This window comes from Triplophysa rosa, linkage group LG21, assembly GCF_024868665.1.
Source record: "Triplophysa rosa linkage group LG21, Trosa_1v2, whole genome shotgun sequence".
In the NCBI taxonomy this organism is placed as follows: Eukaryota; Metazoa; Chordata; class Actinopteri; order Cypriniformes; family Nemacheilidae; genus Triplophysa; species Triplophysa rosa.
The window spans coordinates 7820655-7840628 of NC_079910.1; the positions used below are offsets into that span (position 1 = coordinate 7820655).

General features: G+C 36.7%; 2 protein-coding genes and 1 long non-coding RNA gene across 4 annotated transcripts; 1 reads left to right on the top strand and 2 right to left on the bottom strand.

Annotated features, from left to right (window-relative positions):
- Window positions 1-7588: 7588 nt before the first annotated feature.
- On the bottom strand, window positions 7589-10236 carry LOC130545485 (uncharacterized). The gene is made up of 3 exons (XR_008961655.1): window positions 10166-10236; window positions 8712-8749; window positions 7589-8527 (listed from the first exon to the last, which is right to left on the bottom strand). It is a non-coding gene; the product is annotated as an uncharacterized LOC130545485 (long non-coding RNA).
- On the top strand, window positions 8955-10767 carry tac3a (tachykinin precursor 3a). 2 transcript variants are annotated; one of them, XM_057320007.1, is made up of 7 exons: window positions 8955-9121; window positions 9473-9588; window positions 9659-9758; window positions 9850-9882; window positions 9977-10030; window positions 10180-10255; window positions 10414-10767. In XM_057320007.1, the coding sequence occupies exons 2-7, from the start codon at window positions 9487-9489 to the stop codon at window positions 10430-10432; spliced, it is 384 nt and encodes a 127-aa protein (XP_057175990.1). In that variant the 5' UTR covers window positions 8955-9121; window positions 9473-9486; the 3' UTR covers window positions 10433-10767. The 2 variants fall into 2 exon arrangements, with proteins under 2 accessions (XP_057175990.1, XP_057175989.1); XM_057320006.1 differs by having other exon boundaries at window positions 8958-9121; window positions 10177-10255; window positions 10414-10759.
- Window positions 10768-11451: 684 nt separating this feature from the next.
- c1galt1la (core 1 synthase, glycoprotein-N-acetylgalactosamine 3-beta-galactosyltransferase 1, like a) lies at window positions 11452-17322 on the bottom strand. The gene is made up of 4 exons (XM_057320005.1): window positions 16780-17322; window positions 14575-14944; window positions 12936-13600; window positions 11452-12109 (listed from the first exon to the last, which is right to left on the bottom strand). The coding sequence occupies exons 2-4, from the start codon at window positions 14873-14875 to the stop codon at window positions 11771-11773; spliced, it is 1305 nt and encodes a 434-aa protein (XP_057175988.1). The 5' UTR covers window positions 14876-14944; window positions 16780-17322; the 3' UTR covers window positions 11452-11770.
- Window positions 17323-19974: the final 2652 nt, after the last annotated feature.

Genomic DNA, 19974 nt, shown 5'->3' on the forward strand with positions numbered 1-19974 from the left:
TTAATGAAACATTTCCACTGTGCTTAGAAATAGAACAGCCTGCACAATATTACAGAGACGTTACTGCAAAACATTTAATTGAGTCTACACTAAATCCAATAATTGCACTGTAACCCTTCAACCATACAGTTTTTTTATGTCAAGGCTGTTGACAAACGCTATTCATACATTTTCTTCATTCACCTCGACCATCATGATCCCGCAAGTGAAAGATAATAAAGATAATCAATAAGTGTGCATTTGGCTGAAAGCACCAATCACAAAGGCAAATATTCCTTATACCAACTGACAGGCAGCTAAGCAATGACTCAACAACAAAGTTGAAGCCCAGAAAAATCACATTTACTCAAGTCTGTAAAATGACAGGCACAGTGCCTTGTTTAGAAAACTTCAGTTAGGTTAAGTTAAACTAGCTTCCTAACTGCTGTATAAATATACGGAGAGTCCTTTGTTAGCTTATGAATGTGCTCAACAGACACATATCTGAGAGAACGTAAGATCTCTTAACAGCTCATTTATGGAAAACCTTATTCTAACAGCCCTCTTGGTGGTCAATACCTAACTTTCCATCCAAGGCCAATATGACCTCTGCTTCACTGGAAAACATTAATAGGAGAATTCAAGGGCAGAGCTTCAGGTGGAGTTATCCCTTGTTTCTGTCAGAAATCATTAAGCACCGTCTCCAAATGTTTCAAAAGCAATAATCATACCTATGTGTATGTAATGGATCTGGATTCCAGAGACCTGCATGAATAATGTCTTTAATAGACTCTCCATTCCTTTGTCCTTCTCCAAAAAGGAAACAAAAGAGAAAAACGTCAAAAGTAATGAGTAGGTGAGAGCAGCATTATTGCTTTGGAAATTACTTTTACACCCATGGCCTTTACCCCTAGAGAAGCCGTGTGTTGCTATAGCAATAAATCACCTTTCGGAGAGCCCGAGGGCCTGGTTATTCACGAGTCTGACCATGTTGTTTATTAGCGCATTCATCCTTCAGTCTTACAGACATGTTAAATTCTCCGGTTTACAAAGCCGTATTTAAGCAGTTTGCTCCAATCTGGACATAAGCAGACGTGATCGGTCTTGTATAATTGCTGGATTGAAAGGCACCTTAATATTTAATGCATGTTGTCAGGCGCCACCAAAAGAATCGTGGCCCATAGGTGTCAAGCGCTGAGCAACGTCGGTGCGGGACAAATTGAGCATGAAGAAAAGAAATAAGATGAAGAAATCTGGTAAAGATTGATCCCCCTTTTGCAATCAGGGAATGCATAATGGCAGTCAAACAACTTTAATCCTCTTCAATCTGACTTTCTGTTATTGCTTGGCCTATCCTGATCCCTGCTGCATTGCAATTTCCCTTAAACATTTTAGATGAGCGCCGAAGAAATAAGAGAAATGCAAGTGTCGAGAGCATCGAGGCCCTCATCTGGAGGCTGGTTTGGGAAGTGATTGGTCAGTCATGAATGCTGCTATATCACTGGAATCAGCAACAAGGTTATTTTGGCATCATAAGTGTAGATATATTCATCACATTCTATGCCGGACTGATTGAGTCACCATTTCCTGTCTGATGTGCTAAAAAACAGTGCAGTGCCTGTTTTTTTGTAGAAAATAGGACAGCCTTTGTGAATGTAGAGAATATGAAGAACAAACCTTTTTGATCATCAGTTGAATGAAACTCATCAGTGATGTACTAAACTAACAAGACTGAATAAGAAAGGTGGTCTCAAAGGGCATTACTTTTACTATGACTTTGAGACTTAATTAAAATTGGATGAAGTTATATGAGAGGAAGATAGTGATCTCCAGAGGAAAAAAACACCAATCTGAAATACAAAACTACATACTGTTAAAGGGAAAGTTCACCCAAAATGAAAATTCTGTCATCATTTACACGCCCTCTTCTCATTTCATACCTGCATGTCTTTCTTTCTTCTCCAGAACACAAAAGAAGATATTTTGAAGAATGTTGGTAACGAACAACGGCGGTACCCAGTACAGACATAAAACCAATGCAAGTCAATGGGTACCGCCGTTGTTCGGTTACCAAATTCTTCAAAATATATATTTTCGTGTTCTGTTGCACTTTACTATATAGGCTGAATCTTTAACATTATACAACTTCTTGCTATAGTCCTTAAACATTATAGTCTTTTTTAAAATTCTGACTGATTATTTTACATTAGCAACACAGAAACCTCTTAAACATCTCCAATGTGCTAAGTTTTGCGTAGTTTATATTTAGAGAAAAATGTCCGACCTGCAACCTTTTTAATAAAATTAAACTTCCAGAACTTTCTCCTGTAAAATGGTTTGGGCTTTTAAAACTAATCTTACTTTCCATCTGCATCACAAACGTCTATATTCATCAACACTGTGCATATTACAAAGAAGTAAACTGCTCACAACTCTTGAGATCCATGTCTGCTGTATTTATAGTACAGTGGTCATGCTGTTAGTGTCTGTGAAATGGAGGCGCCTTGCTCAATACACAGGACTTGTTTACTGTGACAATCTTGTCTACTGAGACAAACACATTAAAGTGCATTGCTATCAACAGCAGGTATGGACTTAGATCTATATGCAGAGTAAAGTGACTACAGTCTTGGTTTTCTTTAATAAATTACATGAAGACCAGCTTTTATTGTGAGTAATGGATAAACCAGTTCAATATAAACTTTATCCTCAGCTAAAACATGTTAACACAGAGTATACATTTTTTTTTTAAATCATGGACACATGATTTATTACAGTGAACCTAATAATTTTATAAAGAAATACAGGGTTGCATATATTTGGCACTTTATGTATATTAGGACTATTAATGTCAAAAGTCTTATAGACGATTTCATCGGCACGCACCGGGATCGAAGTTAACTTCTGGTCTGTGTTTGTTGATCGATCTTGCTAGTGGCTAATAATATATGTTTTATTTAATTAATATTAATATTTTATAATATAATATTAAAAAAACAATTTGTTAAATTTTATTGTATATTAATTTTATTAAATAAAAAATTGGTTGAATGGGTTGTGTAACTTTGTCGCATTTAAGTTTAGCCAAGTAACTGTTCTTCTACTGGTAACCCAAAATAATACTGGCTAGACATACTTTCAACTTGCTAGCTAATGTAATTTACTTTAATGTGATTTTCCTTTCCTTTGCATAACAAATCTGTGTACTTTGCCATTTGTTCACTTCGCAAAATGGTGCATGCAAGATGGCAAAAAAGAAAACCATCCTGTTGGGGATTTTATGTGACATGGTACGCCAGTTAACCGAGTATTTGTGGCAATTATGGCCAAAAATGGCTTCAGTTGGTTGCATGTACTCATTATTTTTCTGAAATATCAGCTCATTTATAGCAAGCAGATCCAACCACAGCTAATCTATTTAATTCTACTTAATGCATTCATGTTTTCTGTTCAATAGCTGTAGTCAGGCAGCAATGATTTCTTTTTGTACAATATTGTAAACTGATTTTGTCAATATTCCAGTGTTTTCCCGCATTGGGGTAATCTTTTGACAAGCAAAAATGTTTAAAGTGAATGATTAAAGATTATATTGGCACACTCACTGCTAAAAAGCCAAATGAGCATAAACACATTTTCATATCACGACACGGTTCTCAGCATTAGTATGACAGACAATGAATAAACAATATAGCAAAGACTCTATTTCCAAGTCTCCAAATAGCATTTTGATGGCCGAAATGAATATACAGACTTGCTTTTCCACTTACACTGGAAAATCTACTCTTTTCTTGTATAATTTTGTGGCGTATCGCTGATGGGGATGCGTTTTAACAACACTAGGACAGACTGGTATGCTGCCTAACGACCCTAAATGTCTGTGTAGTGCAGAACTGTCAACTCTTCCGATAAGAGGACACAATCAGACGCGAATTAACATTTAGATGACCATAAAACCTTGAAAGCCAGTGGGAGGGGAACTCGGGAGGAGTGTGAGGTCGCAATCTACCCCAAAATACCCGTGGGTAGCAGACACTTAAAAGGAGGTACGACTCTGTCTCACAAGCTATTACAGCTAATCAATCAAATTAGTGTAATGAATGTGTGTGAGGTGACATATACAGTGGAAAAAACTGGACATTCTCCTGTCGGTTTTATTTCTGGCTCGTTTGTGTCCCCTCTGGGTGACACAAGCATCAGGGGTCTCTGGACTACATTGAACTCACCCCACTGTTAGACACGTCCCGACACACGCAGCCACCCCCGACGTTTCATTGGCTATCAACCCTTGGATGTCCTGCTGGATCCTGTCTTCACATTTAGCTCCCTTAAGCCTTACAGCTTCAGTGACACTCCTCCGCCCTGGCTTTTAATAACTCTTGAGTTGTATCGGCTTTTGTGACAAAGAGTCGTCTGCTGCATCTGCGACCCCAATGTTCTGAAATTCGTTCCTTGCTGCTTTTCTCTTCCATCCATAAAAGCCGGCACAAACTTGCAAAGGGGATGTGAGGTAGATTTACTGCAAGAGTGTCTTCATGTCCTTGAGCTGGCAACCATTCTAATGTTTCAATTCAATAGACACAAGCCTTTGAACTTTAATGTGAAAAGTCCAATACAAGTTGCGGAAATAGGGGTCTCGTGGCCCCTGACACATCAGAGAGACAACGCCGTTCCGCCTCCGTAATTTCCTAAACTACAGATGTGATCTTCACCCAAATGTGAATTCACGATGTTATCTTTTATTTACAGCTGCCTTTTCATAGATTTGACATACGAGGTAGCTGTTGATTCACACTGCTTATGTAAGTTTTGTAAAACAGTACAGAATTTTAGATATTCAGCAGTTCTTTAGTTTGGGAAGTGGATTTTTTTGCTTTATTGTGAGTATAGCATTTAGAACATTGCATTGTGGACTAAATCTAAAGAGAGATTAAATATTAAATTAAACGTTTTTGCAAACATCATTTTTAAAAGTTTCGTGTTACAGATGCAGATAAAAAGACCACCCAAATGTATACGCAAGTAAGGTGGCGTACCTGTCAGTACAATTGCTTTGGAACCTGATGTTCCAAATATGGTAAGAGGCGTTACATTTCCGTCACACGCTTGCAGTATTCGACCAATCACTACGCACTGGTTAACTGGCCAATCATAGCACACCTCGCTTTTCAGTACGATGAGCTTTGTAAAAAATCTGCGCATTTCAGAGAGGCGGGGCATAGAGGAGATGTACGGTATGTGAAAATACAGCGTTTTTTAACCTTAAATCATGTATACATCTAAAACAGACGGTAATATTCGTTTTAGCCGTGTCATATGACCCCTTTAAGAAATTATCCAGTGCATTTAATGCAATAAAATAATGGTTTAAATTTTCTCTAAGCCTAATTATCAAAATCAGATGATATTTGAGGATATAATATTCGAATAGAAGCTCACAATCTAATAAAGCTTATGATCTTGTATATCCAGTTTATATATAACTTTGTTAGTTTATTAAAACAGCAATCAGTTATTACTTGTTCTCATTAGTCACTGGTCTCCACTTACAACATCATCTTTCTAGTTGTGTTTCTCCCAGTCTAACATATGCCGTGCCTGAGTACAACTTCAACCGATAATCTGATTTGTCATTCACTAGTCCATCATGTGTCAAATCTCATTTACGTTTCTCTCCTTGCATTGAACAACAAAACAACATTGCACATATTAAATCCTTGTAGTTATTCAAAACCAATACAGTGACCATGTCTACATATAAAAAAGAGGTTTACTGTACATGCAAAGAACATCTACATGCACATTTTTAATTTTACATAAAAAGCACATCATTTTATTATATGAAAATGCTGGGAATTCTTACTATTTAAATGTTATCGTATCTCTGAAATGAACTCACTATTACCTTTGACAACAGTACACAAATACAAGTAACACAAAAAAGTAAGGTGCTTTCACTCATTTTATGTTTATTAGGGAAAAGCCTTCATGCTGCGAAGGTGTGTTTCTTCAACGGCATGACTAGCAACACATAGTCTTGTTTGGGCATGCACAAATCAATATTAATTAGGGATGCATCGATATGTCAATTTTGGCCGATAACGATAACTGATAATTCTTTAAAATTGGAAGTCGATAACCTATATATGGCCGATATACAGTATCTAAATATTAATATAAAATTCCCTAAGACTGAAACAAAAGGCAAAATGTGGACAACTGCTTTTATTTGAAAACACTCACTGCAGAAAACAAGGTAACCATCAGTATTCTAATCTGAATATTTGTCTCAGGGACTTGTAAAAAGTTCCTGTGAAATGTGTTTCTTGATGCTGTACATACTTCGGTGTCTTTGTAGACACATGATGTCATTAAAACCCAGATTTATGTAAATCTAACTCTCCATGAGCGCTTACAAAAAGTTTATCGAGTCTAAACAAACAATTTATACAAAAAGTGAGGTTTATGAGATTGGAAGGCACAGGTGAGAACGTGACTTCCGAACACCAGCTGCCACAAATGAAGTGACTGCTTCATTTTACATTAAATCGAATAAAAACATGTCCTGTATGGTCTTGAGAGAGCTTCACTGATTCCTGTTTTCTCATGAGCATCCTTTGGTAAACATACACTTTAGATGACGATCCGCGATAATTGCCATCATTTTTTCCTTGCCAGCACTATATGGCTCCCTCTTACGTTTTGAGTGATCTAAATGATATCTAATGCTGATAGCGATGTTGGCGTGAGTTTGCCATTCATGGCAACCACTTCCTGCAGTCCCCCTCTCAGCGGCAGGGGCCCTCCACCCTAGCATGCTCTAAATAAACAGTCCTACGGTGTTCTCCTTTGGGTTCTCATTGATACTCCCAGGATGTGGCTGTGAGATTAAGGGAAAGAAAAACTCATTAATTATGAAAGAATGCAATTAATTGCTTTTTCTAACCCTACTGCTGTTAGATCTGTCTCCCATCCTTTCCCATCTCCCTAATCTAACCCATTGCGTGATCCATGCGGCGCAGGAAGAGACATATATGGGTTAGGGCTCATTACTAAAACATCAGAATTGTAATTCGTTAACCTTTGGGAAAACCAGACATTTGGAACTCTGACCTGCCATTTGTTGTAGTGGACACGATGTACCCACAAGCCAGAGCTCAGTTTGATTCCTGTGGCTCAACACAGCCAGCCATGGAATCCAAACATCTGCATCAAAAGCATTTTGAAACGCACATGGTTTGCATAGTACAGCTACAGCATATTCACCAACATGTCTTGCAGTGAGAAATAATTGGTATGCAGATAGTGAAGCATATCTGTTGATTGTTACGTGGTAGAATATCATAGTGTCTTAAAAGGATTATAAAGTTTACAGAATGTATAAAGGGAATTTTTAGGTATAAGTTTTAAGATATTTAAGGCTATATGTTATATATAATATGATATATATATATATATATATATATATAGGTTAATGCTAAATCATGCAAACATGTGCTGATTTTTTGTCTTTAAAATAGGAATAGAGACAATAAACAATAGTACCATGAGAATATTTATAAAATGCCCTCTGTTTGCCAAGTAATTTGCATTCAGATCATTTATTCTGCATTTCTTTTTTATTTAATACACAGTTAATAAAACACCAGAAAGCAATGGTCCAATTCCAGACAGCAAAAATAACTGATTTAACGGTGAGTGTAACAACGTTAAATGAGTTATTCTAAACATTGATTCAACATTAAATCAATTATTATTGGTATCTGAGATGTGTAAGGGGCCAGTGTCTAAAGAAAATTCTTGAAATTGAGATAAACAATCTAACAGGAACTCGTAACTATTTTATGAGGTGGCTAATTCGTATGAATTAGTGCCAAGAACTGTTTGGTTACAAGCATTCTTTCAAATATCTTTCTCTGTGTTCATCAGAACAAAGAAATTTATACTGGTTTAGAACAACTTGAGGGTGAGTAAATGATGACAGAATTTTCATGTTTGGGTGGAGTATCCCTTTAAGATCTAATTTTCTTAAAAGAATAATTTCTATTATTCACAGCCCTAAACCTACCCTACAATCTTAAGGCAATGATTGAATATTGGAATGCTGTTGGACCAACATAAAAATTGGGATTCAAACTGATTCAGGAACGCATCCTTCCTTCATCTGTAAATTTAGCCTTAAAGCAATGAGAATATAACATAGAGGCGCCTGAATCTAGACAATATCAGACATGAGTGATGAAAACGATGAATACAAGAATGATGGGAATCATCATAATAATCATGACGGGTTCTCATCGATTTTATTTCTTTCATGAGCAAGTTGGTTGGTGCTGCTGTTGATGAACAGATCAGATCTGTTCTCCAACAGGAGCTTCAAAGCACATCTGCCCTTTTGCATGCTGCATACTGAGTGTGGGCAGCAACTAATGGATGTTCCCACTAATCAACCCTGCATGTCGCCAGGCCAGTTAGATGCCCCCTCAAGAAGTCCATCGAGTCTGAGAGACACCGTGCTCAATGTTCACCGTTCCATCTGTGTAATTGCTTCCTAGAGAGATTACATTCCCGTCAGTGACACCATCAATTAGGCAGTCAGGAGGAAAATACAACAATAAGGTACTTAGCAGAGAAAATAAGCATTCAGATAGATATCGGCATAATCTTAATGATTCAACAAACATGACATTTGGATGAGCATATGTGGATCTCACGCAAATGTTTGCCCAACGCACCTAGACAGATCTCTTCCAAAGCCTTGTCCTCAGTAACCCTGTGCAAAAAATGGGCAAAGTTACAGAAACAAGATTAAAGTTTCAAGAATTCAAAATAGGAATAAGTGATGATGGGGGTTGACAAAGGGGGCTATGGTTATGTCCTTTTAAGGAATGCCCCACGCCTGTGATGTCAGGATCTCGATTGCATGGTCATCGCTGATGCAGTCTACAAACTTAAACCACACCTACACTGCGACATCTGATTGGACTTACGCACATGTTGCTATCATTTAACAATCAGACAGAGATTCCCTGTCTCTGTGTCTCTTGTCTGATAGTCCCTTACAAAAGGATTGTACTCCTCAACCATAAACTGCAACTCAGTTGTGCTTTTTACCTGTTTCCACCGAGCAGCAGCCTCAGATCAGGTAATGCCATATACTTTCATGTATAGTTACTGATAAGTTGCTACCATAAATTTTGGAGTGATCTCTAGTCGAGAGTTAGATTTTGGGAGGGTTAAGTTTTCAAAATATTTTGAAACAGAAAAATATTTTGTTTAAAAATGCATAGGGTACACCAAAAACACTTGTAAAGGTTGTCAATTGCTTCAGTGCATTTATTTCCCTAACCATTTAGAAATCAGTCTCCTGACAAAATGTGTTAATATGTAAATTTGACAGTAAGCTATGAATTGGTTAGAAATCACTGTATATTGTATAAATTTCATTCACATACACAAGTAGGCTACTGTTAACCACACATTTATTTCTCCTCAGATTGAGTAGTAAAGATGTGCCGTGGATTAGTGCTACTGTTCTTGGTTTTGGTGCTTGAAACCCGATGGAGTGAATCCAGCTGTCAGCAGCCAGAGTCGCAAAGATCAGCTTCAAACGTAAGCCTAATAACTTTATGTCTTCATAAAACCAAACAGCTTAAGTAAAAACTTATCATTTCATGCACAGGAGAGTCCAAGTTTTCGGCTGTCAGCTCATAACTTGCTAAAGAGATACAATGACATTGACTATGACAGTTTTGTTGGATTAATGGGACGCCGGAACGCCGGTAAGTGCATTAAACTTGTCTTTCTTTTATTTTTCACCTTTCTTCCTGAGAAAAGAGGTGTTGAAAGTATTTGTAAAAATGTTTTTTACAGATGCAGATGATAGTATACCATCCCAACGTAAAAGTAAGACATTCCCCAATGGGCTTTCAAATACATATTTCTTTTTTATATTAAAACTCTACGAAACTAAAAATGTTATGATGATTTGTTATTTTAGGGGAAATGCATGACATCTTTGTTGGGCTCATGGGTCGACGAAGCTCCGACTCTGGTAACAGCGCTTTCTCTTCAATAGCAGAACATACCATTGCTGTTTGCAAATAAAGTAGCGATTCTTAGCACCTTTTTTGTTAGGACACACCCTTGAGCTCTTTCATTTAAATACATTAAAGCATCTCAAACTTACTGTTAAATTAGCAGATGCTGGGCGTCCGTGGAGGAAAGAGTATCCAGACGCGAATGGAGGAGGCATCTTCTTCAACAAGTGCAAACTGAGGTGAGAGATTTGGAGAGCCTGTACTGCCACCTGCAGGCTCTCTAAATATATTACAACGCCATTTATATGTACCTGCAGTAATGTTTGTGCATCTATTTGTTGTTTTCAAATATTTTAGTTTATTTGTTTGTATATTTACGCTATACATTTTCCTGCAGGTTTCGTCGTGGATTATAGGCATTTCATACCCAGTCAATCGTCTGTTCGACCCTGTCAAGACAGCTTCTTTTCAAAGCATTTCTTCGGAGTGACAACAAAAAGTAATAATTTATTTTACGAACCTGATAGAGCAAAAGTAAATTTATATAAAATTAATCAAATAAACATGATTTCCTATAGTGTGCCCGTTTCATATACTGCAAATGATACATTTACATAGATTGTACATAGCCACATCTACATAATTTATGTCCGCATTTAAATATCTTTATCGAAGTCATTCAAAGTTATTTTTGCCTCCTAATGACTAAAACATGATTTTTGTAAATAAAAACATGATTGATCAGATCTCACAATGTTTTCATTAAAATTTAAAAACAGCAGAATGTAAACAGACTATAGCCTATATTTGTTCATTAATGATCATGTAAAAGTGTATTCCAAACCTGTGTTGTGTAGACTTTGGTGGAAAGAGCAGATAAACATTTTAATGTCCTTTGTCACTTACATTCTCACAATATTATATGACTCTCTGGGGGGACGGGTCTCAGATATTCTGTTTGTTAGAAAAACTTGAAAGTCTGTTTTGAGGGCCTATAGCCTTTTCTTTATAATGGGATTGCTGAATGAACTATTGACAGTACGAATGATTAGAAATAGGACTTTAAGTGTCTTGACTACATTGATAAGGTATCTGAAACTCTGATGCCAAGATCTTTACAAGGTTCGGCCAATGTGGCAGCTGAGAAATCCTTAAACAATGAGAACCTTGTCATTTAACAGTGAAAGTAAAAGTATGTTTTCCTTTAGAAAACACACACCACATCAAACGAACTTCTGAAGACTTAGTAAAACGCTGTTTTTAAGAAATCCTATCCCATTAGATGAGAACAAAAACGATACAATGCTACCCTTTGAAAATTCACTTAAGGCTGTGAGCTGATCTGCTGTCTAAGTCCAGAGATGGACCCAATCAGACAACATTCTTCCAACCAAAGATTGTTTAGTCTGTCCTCAGGCTAACTTACATTTTTACTGTTCTCACACCAAAACAAGGCAGCAAAGCAATTTATTAAAACAGACCAAAAAATAAATACACTGCATCAGCGACCTTATCAACAAATCTGCAGAGCACATACTGTAGTAAGGTAAGTTGTAGTTTACCAAATAATCAAACCGTATCAGGTATAAATATATCTGCTTAGTACACAGTCTTAATAAATAAAAATGCTACACAAGTTCACTATTTATTTCATTCAGTGCCATATTTGACTGTTGTCCTACTGCACATAATAATGCCACATTCAATTTAATTTTCATTCACATATCAAAACACGATCATATTGAAGACCCTAGCTATTCTTGACTCTGATGTCTTGATGTTAAGCTACTGTCCATTGAGTTTCCTTTCTGTGTTCCATTTGTAAGTTTCTCAGTCTGAAAAGTCTTTCTTGCTTCAGTTCTGAGCTTCACTGCGTTGGATGATTTTTTGTAAACATGCTCCTCAGTTGTCTGTGGTACTTCGGTGGGCTTCACAGTTTGGGAGGGTGGGTCTAGAACAGCAGGCTCCGGAGGCTGATACCGATGTCGATAACCATATGCTCTCAAATGATATGTGTAGTACTCAAGAGTATACATTAGCAAAGGGTCTACGTAGTGAAAAGACACTGCTAAATCGGAGCAGCACTGTGGACCCTGTTGGAAAATATGAACCATACATCAGGGAACAAATATAAGGTATTTAAATAGAATCAAATCAATTTGAGTTTTATCATAAGATATTAAAAATGTATTTAAAACAGCTTTAGACATCTGCTGTATATCCAATAATCATGGCAACAGCAACGGAAATCACAAATGTTTAACAAAAAGGTGCCAGAGGTGTTATATTCTCTACATTTTTAAATGATCCCACAATGCCATTCACAATCAAAACTTAAAAATGTGAATCACTGTAAAAGTGTTTATATGTAACGTGCGGAATATTCCAAGCCTGTATTTTATCAGCATAATCTTGTTGCATGTTTATACTCTATGAATTAAAAATAGATTTTATAAGAATAGCATTTGTCTCCTTTTCATTATCCTGACGAGATGAAATCACTTGTTTACGTCTTGTTTTCGTGTGGCTATTAGTCAGGGAGTCAGAGTCACATCATCAAGTTTATAAAAGAAAAGCTATTGACAAATGCTGTCCTCCATCTGTATCCATTGTTAAAAACATGACAAGGCTAAAATTATCAGATGCAATTTCATTCCCAAAATACACATCTCAAACAAGGTTACTGATTTTGTATCAATACCCCAAATATCTTGAATAGAAAATTACTTTTGACAGTTTAATAGTTTAGTTCTTAAAGCTTTTGAGAAACAAACTTTTAGCAAAGGATAACTAATTCACTTGCTGTGTGTAGGTGCGAGAAGCTATGAAATGAACAGTTTGTTAAGAACAAAAATGACAATGAGTCCACATTCATCACAGCTGCTTAGAAAACAAAAATGGTTTGAGTGCGTGACTTACCTCTACAATAGGATAGAAACAGTAGTTCCAGTACCAGAAGGTCTTGGAGAACTTGCCCGTAAGATGATGTTCAGGAATGAAGGGATGGAAGGTTTCTCGCAGCATCGTGTCCCTGGAGTCACCTGCTAGCACGCCCATTTTCTCCAAACACTGACCCATAGCAAGGTCCTCCACTGGGGTGGTATGAGTGCAAACTTTAGTGTTAAAACCCTCCACAAATCTTCTCAGGGCCTCCTTACTGAGCACGTAACCCGCTCCGCCGCTCATGTAGCCCTGCTTGGCGTACGGCTTGAATCTTTTGCCAAAGTAGATGGGCTGATCTGCTGTGTAGTTGGACAAGATCCAGCGCAAGTTGTCCACAACAACAAAAGTGTCATCGTCGGCTTTGAGGAACCAGTCTGCATCATTACCGTGGTTCTTCAGAACGTAATGGAAGGCTCGAATAGTCTTCCAGTACAGCTGGTCACGGCCTTCTCCAGTGCCGAGGCCCACCGTGGGAAAGCTTCGGTCTTCTTCGGAGCTCATGAACAACACTACATTACAGTGTCGAGTCCATGTGGCCTTTACATGGCAAGCCTTTGACTGTAGATTACTGGGCCCTGTCATCACCCAGCACAAGATACGCACATTCCTAAATAGCTCATCTGCAACATGACCATCCTCTCCTGTATAAACAAGTTATATATATGTCACATTCGACCATTGCATATTTCTGTACAATAAAGAGAATTTTCTGTAACAAAACAGTCCTGATTAGGGATGCACGGTAAATTATCGGCCGATAAATGATCATTTTTAATATTATCGTATTGGCCAATAATAAAATTTAGGCCGATATATTATAGCCGATAAATCATAAATCCTTTCCTCTGGTTAAACTTCTTCAGCTGCACGCTTCTCACAGTTAAAATACAGTACAGTCCTGTCTTTCTGTCGTGATCATTCACTTACTGCTATAAGCAAAGCATTGTTGGTAGGTACAGTATGTAGATACAGTATTTATGAATGTGTAAATTATAGGAACAAAAGCATATTGTTTGAATCAGACTGCTGTCTGAATGCTTTCTGTCTTGAGACCTGTTAGACGTGGCTATTAAGAACATTTCTCTGGGTTGCTCTGGAAGAACATCTATTATTTGTTTATTAAATAAAAAATATACCAGAAAAGTTTGAAGGATAAAGAATCGTTAACTAGTGTAAAGTGTGTTGGTACATGATTTTCAGGGAAAAAATTTTAACTAATGGTTACCTTGTTTTCTGCAGTGAGTGTTTTCAATTAAAAGCAGTTGTCCACTTTTTGCCTTTTGTTTCAGTCTTAGGGAATTTTTTTATTAATATTTAGATACTGTATATCGGCCATATATCGGTTATCGACTTCCAATGTTAAAGAATTATCAGTTATCGGCCAAATTTACATATCGATGCATCGCTAGTCCTGATAAAATAAGTGCTGTGTGCAAGATCACATATTATTGTTACTATAAAACACACTTTCTCCCATTAAAAAAACATTCCCGAAACACATGCTGTTAAAGTGAAAGTTCTGCATCAACTGTCTTACCTTACAATGCCTTATATCATGTAACGGCCAGTAACGAATGTGATAAATTATGCACTAGAGGGCAGTGTAACTCTGTACCTGACTGGTGGGGCAGCTTAAGGTTGATCAGGGCAGATCCATCCACTCTCTGGGTAAGATTGTTGTTGTTTAGCTCTGGCCCTGGTGGAGTAAGGTTCTTGCCATCACGCTGCCAGCTGAAGCTCTCCTCAAACCACACCTGCCTCAAGAAGACGTACAGGGTACAGGTGCCCACCAGAAAGCCCAGAGAGAACGCACACCTTGAATTCCCCCCTTTCATGGTGTCCAATTCATAGACTGTATAAAACATGGACGTAGTGTCCTTGACGTCACCCGTAGTTTTGAGAAGAGCAAAAGTCATCCATCTTGGCAGCACGTCACTCCCGGATAATAAAAAAGGGCAAAAAGGCGGGATGTGGAGCTGAGGTGCCTGGTTGGTGAAAACACTTGTCACTCAAGTGGCCATGCCCTTAATTATACAGAATTTTAAGGCTTAATATAATTTAAATTGATGAATTATAAAAAATTCACCCCCCTCACAGTTGTCATAAAGGGCAAAATTAGCTATATATACCAGGCTGTAAACATGTTTTTCTCTGCTATAAAGTTGGGCATATTAACATGGGGCTCAATGAGATTCTGCTCTGTTTTGGAGCCAGTCAGTCAATGAATTGCAGTTTAAGTCACTTCCGTGTTTCACGAGTGAGACCGGAAGGTTGACTCTCGGTCCAATCAGAAATCTTTGACACATTGGTCACTGCATGGCTGTAAAAACATTGGTGACTTTAGTTTTGTTTTCCACCTTTGTGGGGTGCTTTCTTCCAGTTCCACAGATTGGTCACAAGCCACTGAAAAAATTAGGAGACCATTTCATAGACAGTTTTTCTGATTTTAAAATTGAGTATTTATAGGTATGTGTTTAGGTAAAACAGGTATGTGTTTAGGTAAAACGGTCATTTTTGTTTCATTCTGTGAACTACTAACAATATTTCTCCCAAATTTCTAATAAAAATATTTAGGGATGTAGCTATCAAAATCTCACTGCACGATAATACCTCGGTATAAAGTCCACGGTAAGGTGTTTATTGCAATATTTTAAATCATAAATGATGACTTGGAAACGTGCCATAAGCATCCTCTTTTCTTAATCCTCTAATCATAACTGTTGTTTAGAGGTATGAGTTAAAGTATGAGATGGGTCAAATGACCTATAAATCCCTTTTATAAAATAAAATAATTGCACCAGATGGACCTTGCCAAAGGTAACATCTATAATTTTTTCTAACATTCTCTATGTTAGGCCCGGAAGACCTATCGTTTCATACAGTCATGTGACCACTATAATACTGAGACAATTTTGCTATTGCGATAACACGATATCGATAATATTGTTACATCCCTAAAAATATTGTTTCTTTTTGCATTTATTTGCAGAAAACGAACACTGGAGAAACAAGTCAAAATAACAGAAAAGATGCTCTGTATTTTTTCAGACCTCAAATACTGCAAATAAAACAAGTTCATATTCAATTTTAAGCAATACAACAGTAATATTTGTACATGTATTTAGGAAAAGACAAAGTGTCTTGTCATGCTGTCGGTCTTTTACACTGCTGTTGGATGACTTTGTCGCTCCTGAGGTTTGATTTTATTGAAATTCAACAGACACTAGACTGGAATGACCACAATACATCTAGAAATGCTTTCTTTTTTAAATTAGGAATGGTTTCTTACTTTTTTCCACAGCTGTGTGTACTATGACTGTTTAAAATGTGTTTTCATTAGGGTGCTACAATGGCAAATCTAAGATAAAGACTGCATTATAAGCTTGTTACCTTGGATGACTGATCAATCTTTGTTCTTGTCCTAATTTCTTTGAATTAGACACCTGCTGCTCCTTATCCTTTAGTCTTAAAATAATAAGACTACTTTGACTGCATCTGCTAAATGCCTTATATAAATGTATTTAACATTTAGTTAAATATACACGACAACACTTTACCAAAAACAAATAGGCTACAAAAACGCAGAGATTTTTAGAGCTTTACTTAATGGTTTATTTAACTTTTATAATGTAGCCTATGCATTTCCCTGTTGAAAAACCCCAGCATATGCTGGTTTGGTATGTTTTGATGCTGGTTTGTGCACATTACGCAAATATTCCATTATTATATGATTTTATTGCATGAATACACATACCGATATGCTGCATGCGCTTTTGTTGACATGAGATGTGTACCAGAGATCAAGGACAAAGGCCCATACCTTGTAATCTTTTGTCACCACTCCCCATGCATCTCACCGACCGTCATACGTGCCTGAAGAATGTTGAGAGCCATGTTTTCATGTTTTAGGTTTCATGTCTTCAAGCTTTAGTCCTGGATTTTAATCAGTTGAACAGAGAGTCGCGCGTCAGCTTGTTTAACTGCGTGTTATTACGTCAATGCGTGTGCAGAAGACGTTGAGGATTTCTGATGGATTCCAATCTTCCGACTTATTTTATCTTAACACAAGCTTTCCAACAGTTTGTTTTTGGTATACGGCTTGTGTTTATTTGGCGTTAACGGACAATATAGCCTCTGTCATAAGCGAAGGCTGTTGTTATCAGCATCACCGGTAGTTTGCCGTGTCGAGTCGACGTGTTTGATCGGAGGAATAGTCACTGTTGTTATGGAGGCCCGCCTACTAGGGGGCGTTCGCTTTTACTCGTTTTGTAGAAGGAAAACGAAGTGCTTCTCTACATCCAGTAGATGTCCCCATTCGCTCGTATACACGAACCTGAGACCCAGGATGTTAATTTTTATTCAATTAGCCCCTTATATAAGCGTCCCTATTTTTGAACATTTTATTGATTGTAAAAACAAGTTCAGAACATAAATGTCGAGTGTTTAATCTTTCAAATGAGGCATAGTTTGTGATACTCCACGGCATTAATAAATTATACAACTGATGCGTCACTAAATTAACAAATGTAAGTACACATTAAACATTACATACGAAATAATGAATTAATAAATACCTTAATTGAAAGAAGAGCTGTTTTTCAATGTTCGTGATTAGCCACAATGTTGGCCACAATGTTGTTTAGGGGGAAACGGCCACTTCCTCTTCCTGTGAGTATGTCCCAGGCTGTGCCATCTCTTTTGCAATGCACTCAAAAGTACCTACAATTCAAACACAAAAACAATACCTACTATTAGGCATAGTATAAGTAGGCGATTTGGAACGCAGGGATACTATTTCTAGATCTGACAAATTCTAGATCCAGACAGATTTTGCACCTCATTGACTCCCATAATAGGAAAGATAACTTATTACTTATTATCATTTTTTTGTTTGGTTGAACACAAAAGAAAACATTTTGAAGAATGTAGGACAGCATACAGCAAACAGTTCTGGGGCACTTTTGACCAACATTGTATTTTTTCCTATATCTTATTTATGTGAAATAGCCTCCACCCTCCAGTGATGCACCAACATAGAGTAGTAAAATATCTGTTGGAGGTTAACCTTAAAGTAAAATTGACTTAAAATGTAACACGCAAATGTACATGTCTGAAAAAGATCTCCCTCAAAGTCCTTTAGTCAAGAATATTTATTTATTTATTGACAAAGTAGCTTTTCATTGAGGGTCTCGGTGGTATATTTATACAACAACAGCTGACTAACAGGCCCTTTGTGAACTACACATGGTTGTTCAGCTAATAACTGGAATTCCCATCAAGTTTGTGGAAACAAATTATAAAGCATTTAATTCATCCAGTTTAATAGCGTAAAAAAATTAGCAACAGTCAGGAAGTCACAAATCATATATTAAGTTTGTGTTGCTGGGTTATTATTATAGCATATATTGTTGGTTTTAAAATGACAAGTTGATCTTTTTAAATACTATTTATTGTTAAATGCCCAAAACAGAAACTCAATGAATTAGGCTACATTAAGAAAATAACACAAGGTAGGCTCAACGTCTTTAATCCTTTTTAAAAAAAGTTTTGAACTTAGCCTTGGGTAAATATATTAATGAATTCTTAAACGAAAATAAATAAATAAATGTTTTAGGCTTGTTTAGCGCACATTTACGGAGCCTACAAAACAATAAAGGCTGTGTCTTAAAGTACAAAACTTCATTTGTGTGACTCTGCAAAATTGATGCAATATATAAATAATAAACGAAACGAAATGTCTTAGCTTTACCATAAGTCTATACGGTTAGATCCGGGCCGTCATGCTTGCGTGCGCTTGGAAAACCGGTTTAGGACCAGAAAGGGGTATAACTGGCAGCACAAAAAAACTCTCTGTGATGGTGTGCTCGTTGCACAAATGCATGTGTATTTGCTAGTGACTTTGGAGATGCCAGAGTTTGATTGCCTTTCAAAAATTCCCAAACTTGTGAAGTTACATTCATTTATTTTATATTCATATTCCTGGCCCCGTTTTGAATGACAGTAAATGGAGTTCGAAGTGTCGATTCCATCGACTCATAAAAGTGGGAGTCGAGAATCGGAGTCGGCTCTAAAAAACACGGAATCGAACACCCCTACTTTTGAGTGAAGTTTCACTTTAACGCTTAACTTGTATGGAGGACTAAACCTGCAAAAATTATAAATAAATAAATGTATAAATAAATAAATATATAAACGAATAAATGTAATAATATGAAAATAAATAAAGGAATGAATGGTTTGATAAAACAAAATAATTCGTTTTAGCTATTATTGATCTTAGCTTTAACTTTTCTTTTCATTTTTTAAATTGATTTATTATTTTTTGTGTCCATTTTTTATTATTATTTTTTTATTATTATTATTTATTTTTAGATTTTATTTATCATTTCCTTTTATTTTTACATTTATTTATTTATTTATTTTTATATTTATTTATTATCGCATGTATTTATTTCCACTTTTATTTATTTATTCTTGAATTTATTCTTACTTTTCTGTGTCTTGTATGATAATTAGATGGGTTGGTCTTGCCTACTATTGGTTCAGCGTAGATTGAAGCGTTTGATCGATTACTCTTGACTTGTTTTGGACTAACGTCACGTCACTCACTGATCGTTTGCTTCGTGTATAACGTTAAGTAACTATGGGGGGCGCACAATTAGCTAGAGAGTTACAGCATTTAGCCAATGAAGTCGATAACCATGCATCAAATGACTATGTGTCATTCAGATTAGATGCACTTATTGATGATTTATTACAGATTGACGGCGAGATAAATGACAAAGTTCTCCCTCGGTTGTTAGCCTCTTTGCAGCACATTCAAAGTCTGTGCGAGTCAGAGGGTGCTATGGTGGTGTTACAGTTCAACTGGTGAAAATCATAAAGCACAAAATGTAATAAGGTTTAACTACACAGATGAGCTTGTAAACCGAAGTCGCAAGCTAACGCTTTGTCAAAGTGATAGTTATAAGCAGCCTTTCGGTTAGAAAAAGCGTAAAGATTTAATGTAACATGA